Source organism: Spinacia oleracea, chromosome 1, assembly GCF_020520425.1.
Source record: "Spinacia oleracea cultivar Varoflay chromosome 1, BTI_SOV_V1, whole genome shotgun sequence".
In the NCBI taxonomy this organism is placed as follows: domain Eukaryota; kingdom Viridiplantae; phylum Streptophyta; class Magnoliopsida; order Caryophyllales; family Amaranthaceae; genus Spinacia; species Spinacia oleracea.
Genome location: NC_079487.1, coordinates 37,478,246 through 37,503,903, shown reverse-complemented (window position 1 = coordinate 37,503,903; position 25,658 = coordinate 37,478,246). Strand labels below are relative to the sequence as shown.

Sequence of the window (25,658 nt, the reverse complement as noted above, 5' to 3'; positions counted from 1 at the left end):
CCCAGTCTTGGTGCGCGCGCACAAATTGGAACAAAGTTACAGGAACTTTTTAAAAATGAAAAATTGAGCTTTGTAGAGCGGTGCACCCGTATCGATATTGGTCGCGCCCGCATCAGCAGAGAGACCCCTCTGTAGCAAAATTCCAAAAGCATTATGGTTAGGAAAAACTGGCACTTCTGGAACAGTGCTCCCGCACCGTTCTCCGTAGCTGACTTTTTCGATGACAGTTGAGCCTCACTGCCCCCAACGCCTCAGAGGCGTGCGCCCGCACCCAGTTTTAGTGCGCCTGCACCGAAGACGTAACTTTGGATTTCCTGTTTTCTCTCACTCATCGGTGCGCCCACACACGATTTTGTTGCGCCCTCGAAGTCCCATATTTGTGCGCCCGTACCCATTTGGTGCGCCTGCACCAATGTCCGGAATTCGAATCTTTTAGTTATTTTGTTCTTTTTTAGGAAAGAGTATAAACACTCTTTTTCCCCAATTTTTGGAGACATCCTATCATTGTTCTAATTTTCTGAGTTTTAGAGTTTTAGAGAGAGAAACACTTAGCCTAGGTATATTTCTTTTGAATATTAATTCCAATTGTAGAATACTTTGAGGCTTCTAGTAAATATCTTTCTCCTTAACACTACTACAAAATAGGGCTATAGCAACGCCCTAAATGTGTTGGCAAAGATCCATTAAATGTTGCCATAAACTTATAACAACAGTTTATATGGCGTTGTCAATAGGTGGCGCTGCTATAACTCTATGGCAACAGTTATGATGTCTTAGGCAACAACTTTATAAAACTGCTGCCATAGTTTTTTTTAGCAACGCTTTTCTTAGGCAACGACTTTTAACTTTTGCCAACAATTTTATTATATCTAAGGCAACAATTATTAAGTTTTAGTAACAATTATTTAGGATTTCAAGCAACAGTTTTAGTGTCTAGGCTAACACTTTATTATCTAAACCAGCACTATCAACAGTCTATTGCAACATTTGTTGCTCTAATATTGCAACACTTTTATAGTCTATAACAACATTTCTTGATACCGCTATTGCGACGTTTTTGCGTGAGTCTATAGCAACGTTTCTTGATACGACTATTGCCACATTTTTACATGATCTATAGCAACGTTTCTTGCTACACTATGGCGGCATTTTTATGTGAGTCTACAGCAACGTTTCTTGATACAACTATTGCGACACTTTAATGTGAGCTTATAGCAACAATTTCATACGCGTTTATTTAGTAGCTCATTAAAATGAAAATATTATACCTATCCAACTACTACAAATAGAAAATATTTATTTTAAATTAAGTTTTACTTATTATTAAAATAAAATATCCATAACAATCATTCTTATAACAAAAACCATTGTTATAATATAAATACATTAATTAAGAAAATGAATTCCAAAAAGAATCGTTCGAGCAATCTAAAACCTATCTAGTACTTAATTTATGTGTCCAAAATCAATCCAAAAGAACTTCAATCCTTGCCCTTTCTGCCATCCTTTTATCTACCATTCTCCTTTTATTACCATCCTGTAAAAAAAAAATAGGAAAATTAATGCATGTAATTAAAATGAAATAATATGATCAATTCTGCAAAACAAAATTTGTAAACCACACACCAAAGATGCATGGGAAGAAACACAAACGAGTAGCACAACTGCACATGAAGGACAGAAACCTAAACCCCCTGCCTGAACAAAAAAATCTGCTAACTGGAACTGAACTGAATATAACAAGCAGCAGATCAGAATCAGAGCCCTACGGAACTGAACATCAGGCAGCAGATCAGAGCCTTACATAACTAAAGAACAAGCAGCAGATTAAAATCTGAACAACTAGTAGCATATCCAAATCTGCTAACTGGAACTGAATAGCCACCCTTGCAGAACTGAACAACTACTAGAAGATCAAAATCCGCTAACTAGAAACACATTGCAGACTCAGAACAAGAACAAATAACTCCAGTAGAACCAGCAAAATTGTTGCAGACTCGCATAAGACGGAAAATAAAGGTCATATTTATTTACAAGCCCAAACTCAATTTTCATTTGATACTTGTATACCTTTCAATTGTTGACAAACTTAGTAAGTTTGCTACTGCGTACTTTGTAGGGATACCACAAGGTTCTGGGCTGCTGCAGAGACACACTTTTTGTATTAGATAGGTATACAATTCTCTAAGAGGTAGTGAAGGTACCATAGAAAAAAATGCAACAACTCTGTTGCTCATAAATGTGTGTTTGTAGGCTAGTTGGCAGTTCAAGGAAGACTGTCCACTTATGACATATTTTTTAAGTTTATGCAATGTGTGACACTGTTTGCAGTTTATGCGTGTATGGAAATGAAACATTGTCTCACTTTTCTTTGAATGTGGTTATTCTACTTCTATTTGAAAAAAAACTTTAGCTATAAATGAGAAGGCAATGTGACACTTCAGTTAGGGGAAAAGCAGAAGTAAAGAATATTACAAGAGTCATGTAGCTATAAACGAGAAGGCAATGAACTCAATTAAATTTTCCAAGGGAGTCTGATTTCTTCTACTCGAAAAATAGTTGGGATGACGAAAGACGTCCTATAGTTCTCATGAAACCTATCCTCTACTCCGACCTAGATCTAAATGAGCCATAAAAGCCAAAGCATTAGGGAGAAAGAAGTATGAGACCAAGATATAGTGGAGGATCAGATCAAGAAATTGTCAGACATGAAGCTGTAAACTTCAGTCAGAAGAATGAAATAGAAGGAAGAGTTGTTAGTGAAGAAAAAACTAAGTCCGGGAAAAAAGTTTCATATGCTAAGGTTAAAGGTTCTGCCTAGTCAATTGTAAATCTGGAGGAGAAAGACGTTACTGGTGTCCCCCTATCTTGGAGAGGCTTGGTACCGCAACCTAGTCCCTAGAGTAATGGTTAAACCAGTCTATGACTTAGTCACACATTAATGATTTCGAGAACTCATCTGCTAAGGTTACGTATTTATTGTGCGACTGTTATGAAGTGGCAGGCAGTACAGCAGCTGAAAACAGCCAAGTCCAATAAAACTTGCTACAATACTGCCTAAGCACTCAAGCAACCAGAATCCACCCTTGCGGAAATTGAACAACTACTAGCATATCAGAATCTGCTAACTGGAAAAAGAACAACTACAAACAACTCAAGCACAATCCACAAATAAGTCATGCCTAATTATGGACTTGCTGCCTAATTATCATAACTTCACAATCATCAAACACCATATTTCCACAATTATCAAACAACAAAAGCTCATAATCATCAAACACCATAATTTCACAAGCATCAAATACAATAATTCTAAATCTACATGTAAAAAAATAAGTAAAGAAGTTTTGTGAAACATACCTATATGTAACCATTGTCTCGCTCTTTGCAATTTTCTGAATTCTGCAACTTGTTTTCTAACAGCAAAAAAATATAAATTAGACATGGAAATAATAGAATCATAAGAATATATTACGCTTCAAACCTACCTTTGCTGCATTAGTCTCCCAATAAGCTATAAGTGTTTTGAAATTTGCTTCAGGCACTCTCTCTGGCGGATGTTTCAATCTCTCTTCATAGTTGTCATATGCATAATAATAGCTCAAGAATGCACTAGTTAGCTCTATTTTTTGTTTAGCCATTACAACCAAGTCTCGTGTAATTATTACAATGCAAAAAGAACAAATACCGTAATAGTATGGATTAGAAAACATACCAGTAGGCTTGAAACCTATATGTTATGCACCATTTGTAGCAGTTGAAACTATAGCTTTTGCAATCATTTCCGGGTTCAAGCTAGGGTCTTTTTGGCGAAGTTGTACAAGTGACGAAGCTATCACATCAAGATTGAAATCTGATATTTCAAAGACTATGCATATGCTTTGTGATTGTTACGAGAAGTTGTATATTTAATTATTCGTAAATTTTTTATCCTAACTTCTTGTCTATTATTATAAGCTTACACCATGGGATTACATTATACAAAATTAACCTAGCTAGGTACTGTTAGCAGCTACCTGTGTTTTCAAGAGGACAACAGTGTTTTAGTTATCATTATTTCTTGAACATTCTGCTAACTTTTAATGAAAATTCTATTTTTATAACTTGTAACCTCTAGATATAGAATGATCTATTAGATGCTAAAATATTCTAGTTGGAACCTTAACTTACAATTTAAATTTACTTGAAGTACATATTTCTCTGTTGTGTTGCAGAGGCAGGCTTAAAGTTTAGAGTGGGGTTAGACATGTTAACGATACCCTGAAGTATTAGTCAATGTTGATATTCAGTAAGGATCTAGTGATTTCTTCTATTTTGTATGTTTTCATATGCACCCCTTGTTTGTATATATAGTGTGTGTTATATGTGAAATTATACTTTGAAATCAGTTGGCAATTCTCTATTTTTCCTGTGATCTAGTAGTTTTTCAGCCTGGTCGAATCTGGAACATGACCACCAGAGGACTTTCCTTGAAAGCTACTCAAGCATTATTTTATAAAGATAAAAAAAACTTGATTTTAATTCCCTATGCAGTATGTTTACCCCTCTTCCTTTTCTAATATAATTTTGGAGTAAATCAAAAGTTCGAGTTAATTTCCTTATCGTAAGGTAAGTCTTAACATATACAAAGTACTTATACTAACTCTAAACAATCTCGTAGGACTTCACTTCATCCACTTCACTTCTGTTGCTGATCCTCCAGTTTACAGGGTTTTAACGTGTGATTTGGTCGAGCAGGAAGAAGTTCGAAGGAACGAAGAAGGAAGACATGGAGCTAACAAACTAGAAGTTGTGCTTATATAACATAAGTATTTGGAAGAGAATGAAAATCTAAGGCAAAAGGCTATTCTCCTTTCGAAAAGAAAACCTAGCTCTCCTCTCTGAGTTCCAAAAGAAATTCAAATCAGTTGAGCTGCTGATGCCACCAAATTGATTGAGGACATAGTAGGAAGCTCGCATCTAATTTTCATGAGCTTCATCATATAGTATTATATGCTAGACTGTTAGTATACCAAAGCCCTACTATAATAATTAGTAATATTATTTTTCATATAGGTTGATTAGGGATGGATTAGGAAATCATCAGATAATTTTTTCATTTGCCACTTTATCTCTCCTTGTAACATGATCTAAGGATCCTGATAATTTTTTATGTACTAAGTGTAAATCTTTAGTTAATTTGTACTAGAAGAACTTTATGTAATATACAAAAGTAATATTATTTTAGCATAATATAAGTAGCAATCAAGCAGGTGGACTGTTATTCTGCTACAAGAATATCCATAATTGCATGCAAATGCATTTCCATTTTTCAATCTATCCATTCACATCTAACAAAACTACTTAAATCGACATAAAAAGACACTTTAATTTCGGTTTAACTTTTAAATTATATTCCAATACTTATGTTGGATACATAGTGAAAGAAACATCATGAATTACTGGAATTATCTATCTCGGTGTCGAGGGAATTAAAATATTATTCTTGGTCAGGAATAAATTGCTATCTCGGTATGTATCCATGGCACTTGGAACACTATAGAACTATACTGCTGAAATTTAGTGATCACTAATTAATGTCGATGTTGGTTGAAGGATATGTTGTAGTCACACCCTTGAAAATTTTTACTCAAGTGGATTAAATTAGAAAGAGTTCAGTAATGGTCTCACGGGGAGGCATCCTTTAGCAAAAGTCCAGGTCAATATTGGATCAACATTATTTTGGAGGCAAAGTGAGGTTTCATTGCTTAGAAGTGCCACATATACATGATATTTCGAATGATTTTAGTCTATATTGGATCAGCATAATCTGCAGAAGCAACAACACAGACCTGTAGCAGAACCCCAACAAATTACACAAAAAACACCAGTTGCCCTACCTCCCATGAAACCATATACACCAACAACAACTGATTAAACAGAGTAAGCACCCAATGCCTGAACACAACGAAACCAGCAACACTCGGACACACGAAAAACAAATAGCAACACATATAAATTGCCACGGAAAGTACCAAAAGTCATAATTAAAATCATCCAAAATAATCCATCGATCGATCACAAAATTGATTGATATTGAATTAAAAAAAATAAAAAAAGAAGCTGTAACTAAAGCATACGATGCTTCATCCCTAATTACGATGCTTCATCCCTAATTAACAGAATCATACGATGCTTCATCCTTATTAACTACGGATTTTTCATGAAATACCCCCGAATTATGGCGTAATTCACCAAATGCCCCTCGACTTTCAGAAATTCACCAAATGCCCCTCACAAATGACTTAATACCCAAAATACCCTTACTAATGACGCGCCGTTAGTCCTCCGTTAGCCTAATTTTTAAATTCACCAAATACCCCTATTTTATAACTTATTTCATATAATACCCCTATTCTGAAACTTAATTCACCAAATACACATAACTTAAAATTACCCATTTTGATGCTCAGCGGCTAGTTTTTATGTTTGAAAATTAGCCGTTGCTTATTGTTTGCTTATAAAAACCCCTTTTCTGACTATTTATTGTAGTTTTTCTATTGTTTTGTTAATTTCATATCATTTTTGTCATGAGTTTTCTTTCAAAATCATCATCCACACCCATGAATCCACATATGTAAGAGTCCCAAACAATTTCTAATATTATGGGAGGAAATTTTCATCTGAGGCTCCGATACAACACTCAGTAAGTTTCAATTATGATCCAATAAGTTCAGGCCTCATCCAGTAAAGACAATGCACTTTAGCTGAGCAAAAGGCCAAAAAACCCCATTTTCAAAGGGATCTTATGTAAGTGAAGCTGAAGTAATTCAATCTAAAGCTAACACCTTAATTTTCTTATTGTCCGAATGGTAAAGAAACTAAGAAATCAAGTTCAATAACACATACATTTTTATCACAACCTCGATTTCAACTTGGATTCATGATGTGAAAATCTTGAGTTTGGAGGCAAATCTTTGTGCCAAGATTCATGTTTTTTCACTGGTTCATGAGCTTTGGAACATACCTTAGTTTCATTTTTTTTTTCTTGTTCCCTCAAATCCAAAAATAGACATTTGTCCATAAATCTGACCATGTCAATAGGACCTAGCTCAAAAGAAAAGTGGGAAAACCTTTATGCCTCGACTGTAAGGTTGAGAGAAAGTTAGGAGATTGAAGAAAGATGTTTGGAGGCAGTAGAGACAGGAGACAAAAGGGAGTTAACGTTAAATATGTGGCATGGAAGCAATAGAAGCCGAGGTAGCTGGAACATATGCGTTAGAATAAAATTAATAAGAGCTTTATTTTTAATCTGTTTGCATATGTTAAAGATATTTCCCATATTGAAAAAGAAATACCTTCCGATTGCATGGTAAATATAATTAATTGGTCACATAAAGAATAAGGTACAAAAGAAGTAGCTATTTTCTTGAAGAGTTGCGACGTTTTGAGGTGTTTTTAGGAGTGTTTTATGTTTTAGTGTTGTACCGGAGCTTCAGATTGAGTGTTGTATCAGATATTCGGATGTCAAATTTTCTCCCATGATAACAAAATTTATTTGGGACTCTTACATATGTGGACTCATTGGGTGTGGATGATGATTTTGAAAGAAAACTCATGACAAAAATGATATGAAATTAACAAAATAATAGGAAAACTACAATAAACCGTCAGAAAAAGAGTATTTATAAGCAAACAATAAGCAACGGCTAATTTTCAAACACAAAAACTAGCCGTTGAGCATCAAAATGAGTAATTTTAAGTTATTGGTATTTGGTGAATTAAGTTTCTGAATAAGGGTATTTGGTGAAATAAGTATTAAAATAGGGGTATTTGGTGAATTTGAAAATTAGGTTAACGGAGGACTAACGGCGCATCATTAGTAAGGGTATTTTGGGTATTAAGTCATTTGTGAGGGGCATTTGGTGAATTTCTGAAAGTCGAGGGGCATTTGGTGAATTACGCCAAAATTCGGGGGTATTTCATGAAAAATCCGTATTAACTAATACAAATGAATAAAAATCAACAGAATTCCCTAAATAAGAAACCCTAATTTAGGCCCAAAACCACACAAAAAAATCCCAATTTGTAGCCAGTTAATTAAACAGCATAATTGTGAAACTTAAGACGAAATTCGAAGAGATATATAATAACTAACCTTGTTCTTCTCGCCAATTCAGAAACAAAATTTGCCAATTTCACCTTATCTCCAAATCATAGACCCAACTTCCAATTCAGAAAGCCCCAATCTCTAATTTGCCTTTGCTTCAGAAACGATGATGGGGAGGATCGAGAAGAAGGAAGCAGATGACAGAGAAGAAGGAATCAGATGAAAAAGAAGAGAAGAAGGACGAAGCAGATGAAAGAGAAGAAGGGTTTGGGGTGAAACTGAAGGGTTGGGAAGGAGGGAAACAAAAAATAAAAAGCAGTCTATGAAAATATTCAATGACTTACTTACATATTCAATTTTTATTTTCTATTTTCTATTTTTTTAGATACATGCCAAAAAAGAAAGTTCAATATTTCATCAAAATTTTAAAAATAAAAACTATTGCAAAAAATAATCGCAATATACTATTGTTGCAATAGTTTTTCTATAGCAACATTTTTCCAAAGTCAAACTCTACTCAATTTAATAATTAATTAACTGTTACAATAGTTATGATATAGCAACGCCAATGAAACTGTTGCATAAAATGGCGTTGCTATAAGCCTGTTTTGTAGTAGTGTTAATCTTTGCATTTCAATTTCGCTATTCAATTTTGTTCACTTTGTTATTGTTGGTGATTTACTTCATACTTAGAATAATCTAAAAGTTTGCTTGTTTGATTTTGTTGATTTCAATTTCATTTTTTGTTTAATTAGAATGCTTCATTGTTTGAATTCCATAATTAGATTGCTTTCTCTTTCCATGGTTCTTGAGTAGTTGCTTGCTAGGGATAGGGGTGAAGCTTGGGAATTAGTTAGGGATTTTTGAAGGGAATTCATGATGATGCTGTGATTAAATTTTGATTTGATGATTAGGATTTCCATGTCTAGTTAGATTAGTAGTTGCAAATGCTAAGTCTAGTTAGTTGATTGGAATGCTTCATGTTAGTTTCGCAAGAGATTGTGAATTAGTATGAGCATGTGGATGAACTAGTTCTAATTGTTAGTTATCTAGTCTAGGGGTCATGCAAAATCTCTCCCTCGGATTAGGCATCTTAATGCATTATATCCGAGAGGTGGCGAATGCAATGTTATCCGCTTTTCCCCTAATTATTATGTCTTTGCAATATAAAAGTGATTGAACCTTCTTCCTTCCCTAATGAAACCAAGACTATCCTCAATTACCTAGTTAAATCCTTTTGATTCCTCCTTCTAATTAGTTGTTAGCTTGTCAAGATTCTATCTCCTTTTCATTTCCAAACTAGCTTGATCTTGTTGAACTCTCTCATACCGTTCTCTTGGGGTGATCCCTATGCTTGCCACTATAGTCAATATAGTTGGTTTGTTTAGGTGGTTTATAAATATTGTTTGATTTAATGGTAGTTGGTTAATGACACAATAATCGTCTTTCAAAATGGCGCCGTTGTCGGGGAGCGATTGTTGTTTTTGAGTTTAGCTTTATTAACAAGTCTAGTTTTACCATCTTAATTCTTGTTTTAGTTGTAATTGTCATTGCTAACGTGTCTATCTAGTTGTGCATGCAAGATCATGGTCGGACTCGCTTTCGACCTCTCTTCCTTCAAGACAACGAGATAGAGAGGACTTTGAGAGGCTTACAAAGGTCACGAACTCGCTCATTTAGCAACAACCGGTTTGAAGCTTTAAGAGAGAGTTCCCACAAACAAGCTCCTCCAAGCCCTACTAGTCATATTTGGGAGATCATGTCACAACCGGTCAAGAATTTGGGTATTCCGGGGGCTTTCAAAACCACAAGCGGTATTGAACCTCCAACCATGAATGCAGACAACTTTGAGATAAGACCGGCCTTCATCCCATTAGTCTAATGCCACCCCTTTTGTGGAAAGGCTAATGAGCCGCCGCATGAGCATCTTAAGCAATTTGAACATTATTGCGACACGATCAAGCACCATGGTGTTACTTCGGAATATGTTCGCCTAAAGTAGTACCGATTTTCTTTGCTTGGGAGGGCGAGTGATTGGCTGGACAAGGAGGTCAAGACAAACTCTCTTAACACGTGGAATGAAGTTGTAAGTTCTTTTCTAAGAAAGTTTTACTCCCACGAAAAGACCGCCGAGTATAGGCACAAGATCCAATCATTTGAACAAAAGAGCGATGAGTCATTATTCGAGGCATGGGATCGGTTTAAGGAATATCAAAGGGAGTGACCACATCATGGTATCCAAAAGTGGCTCCTCCTTCAAACATTCTACTTAGGACTTAGTCCGGCTTCTAAGACTAGTCTTGATGCGGGAGTGAGAGGTCCGATTATGAACAAGACGGAGGACAAAATAGAAGAGATCATAGAGCATGTCGTGCAAAACTATCAAGCATGGCATGTGGGAACAAGGAACTACGAGGGTAGAAGTCGTGAAGATGACGGAAGGGGGTCGGCTTATGCATTGGAACAAGATAATATCATAGAGAGGTTACTCCCCGACTTGAGAAACTTGAAAGTGCTCCCTCTCAACCGCTGTTTCCATCGACAATACCTCCACCATCGGCCACCCTTCTAACCAAAGGGAAGGGCAAGGTGATTTCCTACAATACTATACCTCCTAATACCTCTTTTTGTGATGTTTGTGGTGGGCATGGTCATCTCCCGAATATGTGCCATTTATTTCAAAACGTGTCCTATGTTGAACATGATTCATCTTATGAGAATGACTTTGATGTTGAGTATGCTAATGCCTTGAATGAAAGGACTAGGTATGATTGACCCCAAATCCTAATTTTAATAGGCAACAAAGTCATAGAGGTCCCCCTATTAATGCTTATCAAGGTGCTACCTACCAACAATGGCGGAGCCAGGAATTCAACGTTGGGGGGGGCGATAAATAAAATGGAACTAAAAAAATAAGGGGGGGCGAGGAAAAAAAATGAAACTTAAAAAAAAAGGTATGGTATTAGGATTCGAACCCTAAACCAAGGAGTATACATGAAAATAAACTAGAAATAACCATTGAGGAAAGTAGCATTTAGTGATATATTTTAGTATTTATTACTATATATAACTGTTCTTAAAAATTGTTGGGCGGGGGGGGGGGGGGGGGGGGCTATCTCCGCCTCTACCTACCAAGGCCAAGGCCAAGGAGGTGGGTTTGATCACCAAAATCGGGGTAACTATAGAGGACAAGGCTACCAAAGCCAAGCTCCCTATGGCCAACCCTATGGGTATGGTCATCAACCCCAATATAATCAAGGTAGTTATGGGGAAACCCACCAAGGTGGAGGGGGCTATAACTACGGATATGGGCATAATAGAGGAACCTCCAGTGGGGGTTATCAAGTGAATCTGGCAAATAAATACAATAATTCTCAATATCCTCCTCCCAGATTCAATGGACATAAGCCTTATGGCACTCAATTTCCACCCAATTCTTCCGGACTTAGCAGTGCTCCTTCACCACCCCCCCCCCCCTCCCAAGTCTAATCTTGAAGCTCTTATGGAGTCGTTTGTAGGGGCGCAAGCTAAGAAGAATATGGAATTTGAGGATGAATTCAAGAAATCCAATAATCATTTGAAGATGATTGAGAACCAACTTGCCCAACTTGCTAACACCTTAAAAGAAAATCAAGTGCACACAAGTCTCCCACCTCAAGGTCAAGCCCCACCAAATCAAATGTATGCCATAGTGACTAGGACTGGGAATACTTTAGGTGATGGTGTTAAATCGAGTGACGTGTCAAAATCTATGGGGAAAGATCCACAAAGGGTTGTTGAGTCAAATGGTGATGATCTTGTAGAAGAGGAGTCTTCCGTTGATGATGTGAATGATGTTTTGAAGCCAACGAAGGGTACTCTTCTACCTCTACCCACACCTAAACTCCCCTTTCCTTGATGTGCTTAACATGATGTATGTCTCAATGTCCTTAACCGGGGGACTTAAGCAAATTCCCAATTACTCTAGATTCATGAAAGAGATTTTCAGTAGGGATTGTGGCCCAAGGAGACCGTGTAACTCACAGAGAATTGTAGCGCCCTAATCCAAAGCCCATTTCCTCCAAAACTCAAAAATCTCAGGAGTTTTTCAATCCCTTGTTGCATTCAAACACTCAAATTTGATAATTTTCTTTGTGGTTTGGGGGCAAGTGTGAGCATCGTGGCATACAAGATCTATGAAAGGCTTAATCTAGGTGTCCTCTTCCCTACCTCTATGTCATTGCAACTAGCCGATCGTTCGGTTATGTATCCTTTGGGTAGGGTTGAGGATGTTCCCCTCGTTACCGACAATCTTACTTTTCTTGTCGATTTTGTAGTCTTGGAAATTGATAAGGATGCCCAAGCCCCTATTATTTTAGGGAGGCCATTTTTGGCCAAACTGGGCGACCTTATTTATTTTCAAGGCGGGCTTATCACCTTGAAGGTGGGGGACACAAACGCTAGATTTAAGCTTCCTCAAGCTGAAGCATGTTTTTCAATGATGAAAAGTTTAATGAAAGTCGATACTATTTCTTACATTGTTGCTAACCCTTCTAACGACTTTTGTGCTTCTAAGTGGGGTATGATCCATCCCGATGAAAAGGAAGTTCATATGATCCCCAAGGTGTTGGGATATACTTTTGAAGATGTCACCACTATTCCCGAGATATTTGGGATGAACTTAGATGATGATGCTATGGCCACTCCTTCCAAAGTCAAGCATGAACCGAGCAAGAAGGCCAAGAAGGCCAAGGAGAAGCTTAGTGAAGGTTGGCTTGGTTGCTTCTCAATGTGTGGTATCGTTGATATGGTGTTTGTGCCCAAGGGGGCCAAGGAAAGTTTCTTGACAAGCAGTGATCCCAAATTGATCGCATTTGACCCCCCATGAATTTGGGGGGCACCGTCTAGCTAGTGACGTTAAAGAAGCGCTTCCGAGAGGCAACCAATGTATTGGTGTTATTTCTCTCCTCCCCCCATGAATTTTGGGGGGAGTCGTCAAGCTAGTGACGTTAAAAAAGCGCTACTTAAGAGGCAACCCGTGATTCTAACCTTTCCTTTATTTTAATTTTATTATTATTTCATTATGCTACTAACTCTTTTTTTTAGTTTGTGTGTGTTGGTAAATTGCAAGAAATATCGAATTTTGATTCGGGTGCGCCCGCACCAAATGTGGCATGCTCGCACTATCATAGAAAACACATATTTTAGGCTATTTTTGAAACAGCTAAAATGAGAACTTTTTCGAACGGTGCACCCGCACCTCATTTTCGGTGCGCCCGCACCTTCACATAACAGCTTCTGCAAAACATTCTGATCTCAACTAAATCGAGGTTTATGTTCTGATGCGTCCGCGGAAAAATTCGATGCGCCCGCACCGACACAGTAGTGGTGCGCCCACGGCAGTAAGGGTGCCCCCGCACCGAATCAGTTTTCGGGTATTTCTGGTGATTTACCCCCGATTTTCACACTCTTCATTTCACTTTCTCTCTCTACGATAAACAAAAACACCTCCCATTTTCGGTATCCTTTTGCTTCAATCACTCATTTCTCCACCATTCCTCCTCAAATCAATCACAAAATTCAACTTTTCTTCATCTCCATTACGCAAATTCACCATATATTTTCACAAAAATCACCCCCTCCACTTATATTTTCTATTTTTTACAAAGTTAGGGTTTGAAACGCGTATTTTACAAAGTTCTTCATTTTGGGATTCTTGGAGCATTTGGGAGCTAGAAGTTCTTCTTGGGGGCGTTTGATCATCCCTTCCACTCTTGGATTGGTATATTTCTTCTCCCTTATTTGATTGTTGCTCTTGTTCTTGGATTTCATTTGTTGAATTTTGGTGGTTGAATTTGTGGGTGATTGTTGGTTGTTGTGAACTTTTGGTGATTTTGTTGGTCTTGTTTGAATTGGTTGTTGTATCTATTGGTGTTGATTAGGTGGTTGATTACTTTGATGGACTTGTGGTGTATTTTTTTGGATTGTTGGAGTAGGGGTCATTGTGGTTGATTGGTTATTTTGGTGATTGTTGTGGGATTTTGTGTTCTTCTTTTTAGTACACTTTGCACAACAATGTCTAGTAGGAAGAGGTCTAAGCCTTCCAAGGCCCCATCCCGGTCTAAGAGAAATGTAGCTAGGCCCCCTAATGTGGATACCATGAGGATTGATTTTGACAATCAAGCCTCGTGGGACTATTTCATGGGTCTCAAGGACCGGACTATTCGCCCCACGAGATTTTATGATGAAAAGGAGGTTGAGTAGTTGGGAATTAAGCTTGAGGTTGAGTATTTACTTAAGAGTCTTGGGTGGGAGCATTTCATGACTATGCGGGCCGACACTTATAGGGCCTTGACCTTGCAATTCATCTCCTCGGCCCGCTTGAATGTTGTGGATGATGAGCATCAATTGACATTTCAAGTATTCGAGGAGTCCCACACCCTAACGAAGGGACCAAATCAATGATATTTTTGGCTTCCGCAAAGAGAACGTTTATGCTCACCGTTCGGAGCTCTACACTTCTTGTTCGGATTATAGTGAGCAGGACTGGTGGAATTGTTTGACGGGCTTGCCGATCTTTGCTACGAAGTCTTCCAAAGCCTTTTCCTACATCCACCCGGCATTGAGATATGTCTCCCGCCTCCTTGTATTTTCTGTTTTCTCAAAGCATAGTGCGGGTGCTCTCTCAAGCTTGGAGTTGGGGGCATTATGGTTGGCTCATCTTGGATGCCGGAAGCGGTATATTAATTTTGGGGCATTGCTTATGAACCAGATTGTCGAAACAAGGAACGGGCGGCCTCTTAGTGTTGACATCCTCCTTGGAGGGATCCTCATCTTGATCGTACAAGGGCTCGAAAAGGATTATGAGGAAAAGTTGTTTGTGTTGCCTCCCGTGGGGGATACTAGTTTTTCCGTGAACGAGCTAAAAGGGTACAAGTGGGTGCACTGGACCGACGACACGGAAAAATTCATTTGGTGTGTTGGTCCTAGTTAGGAGAAGTGGTGTCATCTCTCAAATCCCACCACCATCAAGGTGACCCGCAACAATGAACGTGCTTGGCTCATACCAAAGGTCCCCTTTCCGGATTCCATTCGTGATAAACCGGCCCTTAAACGGAAAGCCCGCAATACCCTTCCCACTGATCCTCCGACGGATTCTTTTCCCCTCCAAGAGGGTGGTACGTGTTCTTCCTCTCCTTTGTTTGATTTTGATAGCTTGCCAGTCATTCTTTTGGCTCTTTTGCAAGGGCAAACCGAGCAAGCTAATGCATTAGCCAACCAACCTAGTGCCATACTCTCAAGGTAGCTGTGAGGTGGCTTCCTATGATACCTATGATCCGTCCTTTTATGATAGGCGGGTGTATGACTACCACGTGGATTAAGGGGATTTTTCCCCTTATGTCAATTATCCTTACCATCCACCCCAACAAGTGAAGGAAATATTTCCTTCACCCAATGTGCATTAGTCTAATACCAAAGGTTCAGATTAATTACCAACAATTAATCTAGTGAGATCAAGTGATCGGAACAGCTGGCTGGAGCAATGCTTCCGATCAGTGAGTTCTAATCCTAAATAGGCTCACAGCTTACTCTTGACTGAACCTATAAGGTCATACCATTGGCATGTAACAGATCATCGGATTAAATGAATCGGGAATTCAGTTAATAGATTTTCGGGAAAATAGTTCGGAAAACATAATTATAAGATATGAGTTGGATCGGAATCGTATATCATATTGCGTATATTCATAATCTAGGCGAAACGAATAATTGTATCGTACGACGTTGGATTGTATCGTACAACACGATAAATGGATGATAATTTAACGCAAGTCGAAGTGTAGCCCACGAGCCGAGTGCATGAAGCACTCGAGGCCCATGGGCGCAAGTGTGCGGCAGCAATAACACAGCAGCGCTGGCCCATGGCCACGCGACTGCGTGTGTGCGCGTTGGCACAAACACAGCAGCACAAGCGCTGCATGCAGCTGGGTAGGGCGCGGCCCAAGGCCTACTACCGTGCAGACCCATGCGCGTGTGTGTGTGTGTATGCTGGCCGGCTAGGCCTTGTACTAGGTCGGTTGGCACACATACTTAATAGGTTATTCTAATAATCTAACGAACTATTTTTTTTTCAACCTAACCTAATCATATTCTAATCTAGGGCAAGTGAAACTCTAATTCGCTCTGTGCCTCCGTTAGAAGTGTTCATCCCAAAAGCAAACAATCTTGAGTGAGGTCTAAGCCATCAATCTAAAGACGGATCTGAACGTGCCGGTGAACCAAGTGTAGGAACGACAGTTGGAGTTCTTGTTCGTGTTCGTGATTCGTTGAACTAGGGAAAACACGTTGTAAACGTAAGTAATGCTTGATTTGTACTTTATACATGCTTCCTTGCTTTGGGGTTATTCTGCTATCATATTATGTATTTAACTGTAAATCCCTATAGTGGTATCATGAGCTACATGTATTCAAAGTACTTATTAGCATGTTTATATGTTTGTGATTATTGACGAATTTTTCCTGAATTTTTCGTGAATTTTTGAATTGTTTCTAGATTATTGGATAAGTCGTAGAAAGTGATTCTGATTTCGTAAAGTGTCGGGAATTCGACTTTTCTGACCCTAATTTGCTTGAAAACGTTGTTTTAAGATCAAATCATGAGAACAGAATCTCAAAAACATGCCCCAAATTATGATATTTTGGGAGTTTTTGTTAATTAATGAATTAAAACATTAATTTTGGAAAAAGTTTCAATTAATTGCTCGACCTAATGAACTCGGAATTAAGTAAAAAAAATTCCTACTATGCTTTAGTATATTATGAACATATGGTAATTTTTTTTGGTTCATTAATATTGACTAAAAAGCTCTTAATTTTATTTTTGCCTAAGTTAATGAATTTTAGATCGAAAATTAATTTTTTTAATTAGTTAGATCTGAAAATTTATTTAGGTGAGAAGGGGAATATGATTTCATGTTTAAATGGAAAATTTTTAAATTCGTCGATTAAAATTTTGATTGGATTCGTTAATTTTAATCGATCACCTTAACCAAATTTGATAAAAATCTAATTTTTAAATGTTTAGAACGGTTTAAAGTTTTGGATTGGATTATCAAAATCATTCAAATTTTTGTTGATGTTCATCGTACGTTAAATTTGAATACATGTTAGCCCAGATTTTTAAATTTCACGAATTGGATCGTTTGAAATTTAATAAAATCACCCACTTTATTATTTTTCGTAATTAAAACGATTAGTTTCTTTAATCTTATGAAAAATAATTTTCGTGCAATTTTCGTTTCGGATATTAAAAATAGATTTTTTTTATAACAATCGGACAAGCAGTTGCTTGCACGAAGCAAGGGTTGTTATCTGTGCGAGACGAAAGGGGAAGGTACGCACACGAAGGCAAAGGCAGCAATGGGCGTTGGCCTTGTGTGCGGTGCCTTCTTGGTGCGAACACCATCCGCCCATCAGGCCATCACCCAGCACAGATGTGCCTCATTTTGTGCACAAACCAAACGCCCAACATGGGCCAGGTGCCCCCGTGCACATCATACGGAAAGCCTCCACCCCATGTAACACTCAATTGGCGCCCAACTCCATCATCGATCCTAGCCCTGATCATGCATCACCAAGCACATAATGTGGGAAAAATAGCAGCCCAAAACTCAACTTCCTTCATTGGGCCTATATTAAACGCCTAAAGGTAGGGCTGCTAACATCATCTGCCCGCCTTGTGCCATATGACTCAACGAGGCGGTTTGCCTATGCGCGAAAAACTAGCCTAAGAGGGGCTCGCATCCAGTGACCAACATCATCCACCCAAACTTGGGCTCGGCCTTTGCGCGTAAGGTATGAACAAAAACAACAACCCCATCAATGAGCTCCTATAAGAGCAAAACAAAGCCACAACACATGGAAAGTAGCAGCCTCGACCTGTGTACGAAATGATAGCCTTAAGGTGCGCGCATATGCAACCTGGCGCACTAAACCAACCGCCTAGGCCACAACTTGCACATCAAGCTGTTTGGCGCGCGCGGTAGCTGCCCAGCACGCAGGCTACATCAACCGGCTGCCTGGCGCCTGATGCTCGCACACTTCAACCGCCCCCATGCGGGTATTTCCACCAACCACCAATTCCAGCCAATGACGTACCTTGCTGCCCCTCAATTCGACCACCTAGGATTACATTATCAAGAAAGTACAAAATATGAGTTGATCGAAACGTGGTTGTTTGTGTTAAATGCAAATAACCAACAACGCTAGTAGAGTATTCAAGGAATAAGTGGAGTATCCAATGCTAGTGGCGTATTTAATTGTTCCTAGAAATTTAAGATTTGCAGCTGGCATGCTCCAGAATGTTACTCACCCACTTTATCAACGTAACTCCAACAATATGGGCCCACCTTGGTCCATGGATTTCCATTTTAATTCCAGCAATAACCGCCACAATAAATATATATATATATATATATATATATATATATATATATATATATATAGGGGAAGGATCCGGTAAGAACACCTCCTTAGGTAAAAACACTTCTTACGGTAAGAACACTTTACACTCTTTATGTTCTATATTTGTTCAAACATGTTCAAAATTTGTTCAATCATGTTCAAAAAAAATTCAACCATGTTCTAAATTTGTTCAATCATGTTCTAAATTTATTCAACCATGTTCTAAATTTATTTAATAATGTTCTAAATTTTCAAGCTCATGTTCTAAATTTATTCAACGATGTTCTAAATTTATTCAACCATGTTCTAAATTTATTCAAGCATGTTTTATTTTTATTCAACCATGTTCCAAAATTTGAAGCTCATGTTCTAAATTAATTCAAGCATGTTCTAAAATTATTCAATCATGTTCTAAATTTTCAAGCTCATGTTCTAAATTTTTTTAAGCATGTTCTAAATTTATTCAATGATGTTCTAAATTTGTTCAAGCATGTTCTAAATTTATTCAAGCATGTTCTAGATTTATTCAACAATGTTCTAAATTTAGAACATGAGAACCTAGTCAACACATATACATATATACATGTTCTAAAATTTCAAGCTCATGTTCTAAATTAATTCAAGCATGTTCTAAAATTATTAAACATGTTATAAATTTATTCAAGCTTTCAACATGTTCTAACTTTATTCAACCATGTTTCAAAATTAATTCAAGCATGTTCTAAAATTATTAAACATGTTCTAAATTCATTCAAGCATGTTCTAAATTATTCTAACATGTTGTAAATTTATTCAAGCTTTCTAAATTTATCCAAACATGTTTTAACTTTATTCAACTGTGTTTCAAAACTTATTCAAGCATGTTCTAAATTTATTCAAACATGTTCTAACTTTATTCAAACATGTTCTAACTTATTCAAGCATGTTCTAACTTTATTCAACCATGTTCTAAAGTTATTAAACCATGTTCTAAATTTGTTCAACCATGTTCTAAATTTTCTCAACCATGTTCTAAATTTTCAAGCTCATGTTCTAAATTTGTTCAACCATGTTCTAAATTTATTCAAGTATGTTTTAATTTTATTCAACCATGTTCTAAATTTTTTAGCTCATGTTTTAATTAATTCAAGAATGTTCTAAAATTATTCAACCATGTTCTAAATTTTCAAGCTCATGTTCTAAATTTATTCAAGCATTTCTAAATTTATTTAACGATGTTCTAAATTTGTTCAACCATGTTCTAAATTTATTCAAACATGTTCTAAATTTATTCAGCAATGTTCTAAATTTAGAATATGAGAACTTAGTCAGCACATATACATATGTACATGTTCTAAAATTTCAAGCTCATGTTCTAAATTAATTCAAACATGTTCTAAAATTATTAAACATGTTATAAATTTATTCAAGCTTTCAACATGTTCTAACTTTATTCAACCATGTTTCAAAATTAATTCAAGCATTTTCTAAAATTATTAAACATGTTCTAAATTCATTAAGCATGTTCTAAATTTATTCTAACATGTTCTATATTTATTCAAGCTTTCTAAATTTATCCAAACATGTTTTAACTTTATTCAACTATGTTTCAAATTTTATTCAAGCATGTTCTAAATTTATTCAAACATGTTCTAACTTTATTCAAACATGTTCTAAATTATTCAAGCATGTTCTAACTTTATTCAACCATGTTCTAAAGTTATTCAACCATGTTCTAAATTTGTTCAACCATGTTCTAAATTTATTCAACCATGTTCTAAATTTTCAAGCTCATGTTCTAAATTTGTTCAACCATGTTCTAAATTTATTCAAGTATGTTTTAATTTTATTCAACCATGTTCTAAATTTTTTAGCTCATATTCTAAATTAATTCAAGCATGTTCTAAAATTATTCAACCATGTTCTAAATTTTCAAGCTCATGTTCTAAATTTATTCAAGCATTTCTAAATTTATTTAACGATGTTCTAAATTTGTTCAACCATGTTCTAAATTTATTCAAACATGTTCTAAATTTATTCAGCAATGTTCTAAATTTAGAATATGAGAACTTAGTCAACACATATACATATGTACATGTTCTAAAATTTCAAGCTCATGTTCTAAATTAATTCAAGCATGTTCTAAAATTATTAAACATGTTATAAATTTATTCAAGCTTTCAACATGTTCTAACTTTATTCAACCATGCCAAACATGTTTTAACTTTATTCAACTGTGTTTCAAATTTTATTCAAGCATGTTCTAAATTTATTCAACCATGTTCTAACTTTATTCAAACATGTTCTAAATTATTCAAGCATGTTCTACTTTATTAAATAGTGTTCAAATATTATTCAAGCATGTTCTAAAATATATTTAACCATGTTCTAAAATATATTTAAGCATGTTCTAAATATTAAAGTATGTTCTAATTTTCGCATTTTTTAAAGTCCGAGTACATTTCAAACAATCAATTGAGAATGCCACCACCACCATCACCACAAACCAGTTCAGCCGCCACCACCACCACCACCACATTCCAGTTCAGCCACCACCACCCAATCAATTCGATTTCCCCGGAGTTTTTGTTCGATTTTGCTGCCTCCCTCGCTTTCAACTCCGTCGCTTCGGCCACCGGAAATTTCGTTCAAACTTAGGTTCGATTTTGTTCGAGTTTTGAAATGAGAAATCGATTTCTTAATCAATTAAAATCGATTTTAATTTTTTGAATTAAGATATCGATTTCAACAAAACTCGATGCTCGTAGATTGAGAAGTTAAATTTTCCAGATAATCGCCTCGATTCGATTTTCGATTTTTCAGTCGATGTCAATCAATCGATTTCAATCAATAAATTTCAATCTGGTAAGTTAACGAATAGGATTCTCCAATTCAATTGATTTAAATCAATCAATTTCTTACCAGATAATGGTGAAATCGCCGGATTGCTGCGAGCGGCGGGGCAAGAATCGAGCGGCGCAACGAGTTGCGAGTGGCGCAGCGAGTTGCGAGTGGCGCAGCGAGTTGCGAACGGCGCAGCGAGCGGCGAGTGAGCGGCGCGACGAGTGGCGAGTTATGAGCGGTGACCGGAGAGCTACGACCGGCGACCAGAGACCGGCAAACTACCAGCGGCGACCAGAAAACGGCGAGATACGCCGGACGTTGGTGGTGGAGAGCGGACAATCCGAAAAGGAGAGAGAGAAAGATGGGAATTGAAGAGAGAGAAAGAGTTAGACATAATGGAAAAAAATCGTGAAAGAATAAATAAATTTAGGATATTTATTCATAATAATTACGAAAATGCCATTATTAAAAGTGTTCTTATCGTAAGGAAGTGTTCTTACGGGAGCCTTTCTCTATATATATATATATATATATATATAGATTTACACTCAAATGAGAAAACACCTTATAATGAGAAGAATGAGAAGAACTCCTAGCCATTGGATGATTTTACATCTAACGAACACTAACACCTCCGCGTCATTAAGGATATTAAGGAAACTATATGCTTTGTTTGCTTCTGTGAAGTTGTGCATGGCAGCAACAATATTGGTATTAAAAATGTAAAATTAAATCACCATCATCACCATCATTACAACTTTCGTAAGAAACTACTGTAGTTAAGTTTGGTAACTCCACCTCCCAAATTCTCATTATTATCCTCTGATATACATTAAAAAAATTGAGAAAATACCTTTACTGGAAAATTTAAATATCAATTAATCAAATTAATTAAACATTAAAAAATGACAACCAAATACTACTTCTTGTTGCTGTATGGTGGTTCATTCTAATTTCATGAGTCGTCACTAATTAGTTAAAATGCATGCATAAAAGTGGTCTAACCGTTAGACCGTCTTTACTAAAAATTTGTATTTATGTAATGAGACGTTTTGTTGTCTTTAATGCAGTTGTATAGCTAAGTTTCTATGAATGTATTGTGTTCCTAAAATGCCACCGACATCACAAAGTAGTACACCCGACTAGGAGTAACATTATCTTACTTATTTGCAAAAATGAGTAAATTTATTTTGCTCATTTGCATAAATGAGTACATTTATTTTTCTCAGTTGTATAAATGAGTAAATTTATTCTGCTCATTTGCACAAATGAGTAAATTTATTTTGCTCATTTACCCAAATGAGCAAACTTTTTTACTTTTTAAACAAAGAGTTGCATCAAACCTATATCTTTGTGCGATTATTGTGCAATCGCACAAAGCTCTACCAATTGAGCTAATAGGCATTACTAATACTTGAAGGAAAAAAAAAACCGAAACGAATAGTCATTTGACCGATTCCTATTCCTGCGTTCCTTTTGTCATCAAGATTATATCCAAATAATAGTCATTTGAGAATTTGAGTAATATGAGATGTTAAATTTTAAAATCGAAACTATAATATTCGCTCATTTAGACACGATGAGCAAAAGTTTAAAATTGAACTTTAATATTTGCTCATTTTAAAAACAATGAGAAAATGTTTATAATCCGAACTTTAATATTTGCTCATTTAACAGAATGAGCAAAAATTTAAAATCGAAACTATAATATTTGCTCATTTAGAAACAATGAGCAAAAGTTTAAAGTTCTGATTTTAATATTTGCTCATTTAGAAACAATGAGCAAAAGTTTAAAGTTCTGATTTTAATATTTGCTCATTTAGACACAATGAGCAAAACTTTTAAACCAAAACTTTAATATTTGCTCATTTAGACACAATATAATGAGCAAAATTTTAAAATCCGAACTTTAATATTTGCTCATTTAGACACAATGAGAAAAAGTTTAAACTTCGGATTTTAATATTTGCTCATTTAGACACAATGAGCAAATGTTTAAAATCCGAACTTTAGTATTTTCTCATTTAGACACAATGGGCAAAAATTTAAAATCGAAACTATAATATTTGCTCATTTAGACACAATGAGCAAAACTTTAAAGTTCGGATTTTAATATTTGCTCATTTAGACACAATGAGCAAATGTTTAAAATCCGAACTTTAATACTTGCTCATTTAGACACAATGAGCAAAATTTTAAAATTGAAACTATAATATTTGCTCATTTAGACACAATGAGCAAAATTTTAAAATTGAAATTATGATATTTTCTCATTTAAACACAATGAGCAAAAATTTAAAGTTCGGATTTTAATATTTGCTCATTTAGACACAATGAGCAAAACTTTAAAATCCGAACTTTAATATTTGCTCATTTAGACACAATGAGCAAACGTTTAAAATAAGAACTTTATTTGGATACTCTGTTAGTCGTTGACGTAGATTTGCTCATTTAATTTTTTTTGCTCAATTAATTAATTTATTTATTTTGCTCATTTGTATTTTTTTTTCTCATTTGTACGTTTTTTTTTTTGCTTATTTAAATTTTTGCTCATTTAAACACAATGAGCAAAACTTTAAAGTTCGAATATTAATATTTGTTCATTTAGACACAATGAGCAAAAATTTGCTCATTTAGAAACAATGAGCAAAAAATTAAAATCGAAACTATGATATTTGCTCATTTAGACACAATGAGGAAAAATTTAAAATCGAAATTATAATATTTGCTCATTTAGACACAATGAGCAAAAATTTAATATTCGGATTTTAATATTTGCTCATTTAGACACAATGAACAAAACTTTAAAATCCGAACGTTAATATTTTCTCATTTAGAGACAATGAGCAAAAATATCAAAATCAAAACTATAATATTTGCTCATTTAGAACCAATGAGCAAAAATTATAGTTTCGATTTTAAATTTTTACTCATTTAGACATAATGAGCAAACGTTTAAAATAAGAACTTTATTTGGATACTCTGTTAGTTGTTGACGTAGATTTGCTCATTTAATTTTTTTTTTTGCTCATTTTATTTATTTATTTATTTCCCTTATTTGTACGTTTTTTTCTTATTTGCACAAAGTGAGTAAATTTTCCCAAACTTTTGCTTCTCACCCCTCTTCATTTTTATCCTGCTTCCTACTAATCATCATAAACAAAAATAGAATCATGTTAATTCATCCCAATGAAATCCAATTCTATCTCTTGTGTAGCCTTCGTCCAACAATATGCAAATGAAATTAATTATTCTTTTTCTCTCTCTATCTTTAATTATTTTTTATTCTCCCTCCTCTTCCATTCTTCTCTGGCCAAGAAACCAAAATTTTCGGTAAAGACTAAAGAATCAATCCTCCATCAAAGTTGGTGCTTTCTATTTTGTTAAAGAAATTCAAGATTGAGTTTTCGGATGAACCAATTTTGTAATTTTGTTGGGGTTTTTTCCCAGTGTATGAACCTTGAATTTTTATGGGTTATTAGCCAATTTTAATTTATGGGATGTTAGTTCGAGTGTAAAAAGAACAGGGGAAAAAATGGAAGAAATAAAATTGGAAAAGAAAATGTCTTGAAAAAGCAAAGGATTTGATTCAGCTCCAAAGAGCTTAATTTCTCAAAATTTAAAATTATTTGATCAGCTTTTGTGTTTTGGGTATCGGATTAGGGTCGAATTGATGGTATGCTCTTTGGATTCGTTGCCATCCCCTCCGGCCACCTCTTTATTCATCGTCAATCGATGCACATTATCTCCGAAAAATCGATTCACCATGAAAAATTGTTGCTTCGACAATGATTCATGAATTTCTTCGGTTATCTTTGATCTTCAGATGAGCAATCAGAGGAGAAAAAATTGATAGTCTTCTTAATTGAGTATGGAGGAGAGAGAAAAAATAGATGGGGTTTATTTGGGTGAAATATGGAGGAGAGAGAAAAGATGGGTATGCTTTTATTTGGCTGCTCAATTAATTGACTTTCTCAGTGCTTGTAATTTGCTACGAAATTACTCCGTATGAAGTTAATGAACCACATAACTGAAGCCGTTAGATAAAATTATTTGGAGGCTTAGGATCTCTTCTCATCCTTCTCATTTTAAGGATCTTCTCATTAGAGGGGAACCTTTATATACTCAACCGCCACACTTTATATACTCCATATTATATTGACTCATCAACCAACCTCTACAATATATACTACTTAGAATATTTTTCACCTATTTTGTCAACCATATGGAGTATCATCATCAGCACCGCCAACTAATGTATCATCTGCCCAAACATAAAATATAGTGGAAGCCCAGCTTACAT

The 25,658-nt window shown here is 35.8% G+C and overlaps 1 protein-coding gene and 1 pseudogene across 2 annotated transcripts; both read right to left on the bottom strand.

Annotated features, from left to right (window-relative positions):
- Positions 1-1,438: 1,438 nt before the first annotated feature.
- LOC130465821 (uncharacterized) lies at positions 1,439-4,678 on the bottom strand. 2 transcript variants are annotated; one of them, XM_056834668.1, is made up of 3 exons: positions 3,489-4,678; positions 3,361-3,416; positions 1,439-1,537 (listed from the first exon to the last, which is right to left on the bottom strand). In XM_056834668.1, the coding sequence occupies exons 1-3, from the start codon at positions 3,711-3,713 to the stop codon at positions 1,513-1,515; spliced, it is 306 nt and encodes a 101-aa protein (XP_056690646.1). In that variant the 5' UTR covers positions 3,714-4,678; the 3' UTR covers positions 1,439-1,512. The 2 variants fall into 2 exon arrangements, with proteins under 2 accessions (XP_056690646.1, XP_056690645.1); XM_056834667.1 differs by lacking the exon at positions 1,439-1,537 and adding an exon at positions 1,548-2,142.
- Positions 4,679-10,226: 5,548 nt separating this feature from the next.
- LOC130466568 (uncharacterized) lies at positions 10,227-10,327 on the bottom strand (annotated as a pseudogene).
- Positions 10,328-25,658: the final 15,331 nt, after the last annotated feature.

Excerpts from the sequence above, each read along its gene's own strand:
- LOC130465821 (XM_056834667.1), bottom strand. The coding sequence starts at position 3,713 with ATGTTTTCTAATCCATACTATTACGGTATTTGTTCTTTTTGCATTGTA. Across the intron at positions 3,417-3,488 it reads GGGAGACTAATGCAGCAAAG|AAAACAAGTTGCAGAATTCA; the intron begins GTAGGTTTGAAG and ends TTTTGCTGTTAG. Across the intron at positions 2,143-3,360 it reads GAGACAATGGTTACATATAG|CAGCCCAGAACCTTGTGGTA; the intron begins GTATGTTTCACA and ends GTGTCTCTGCAG.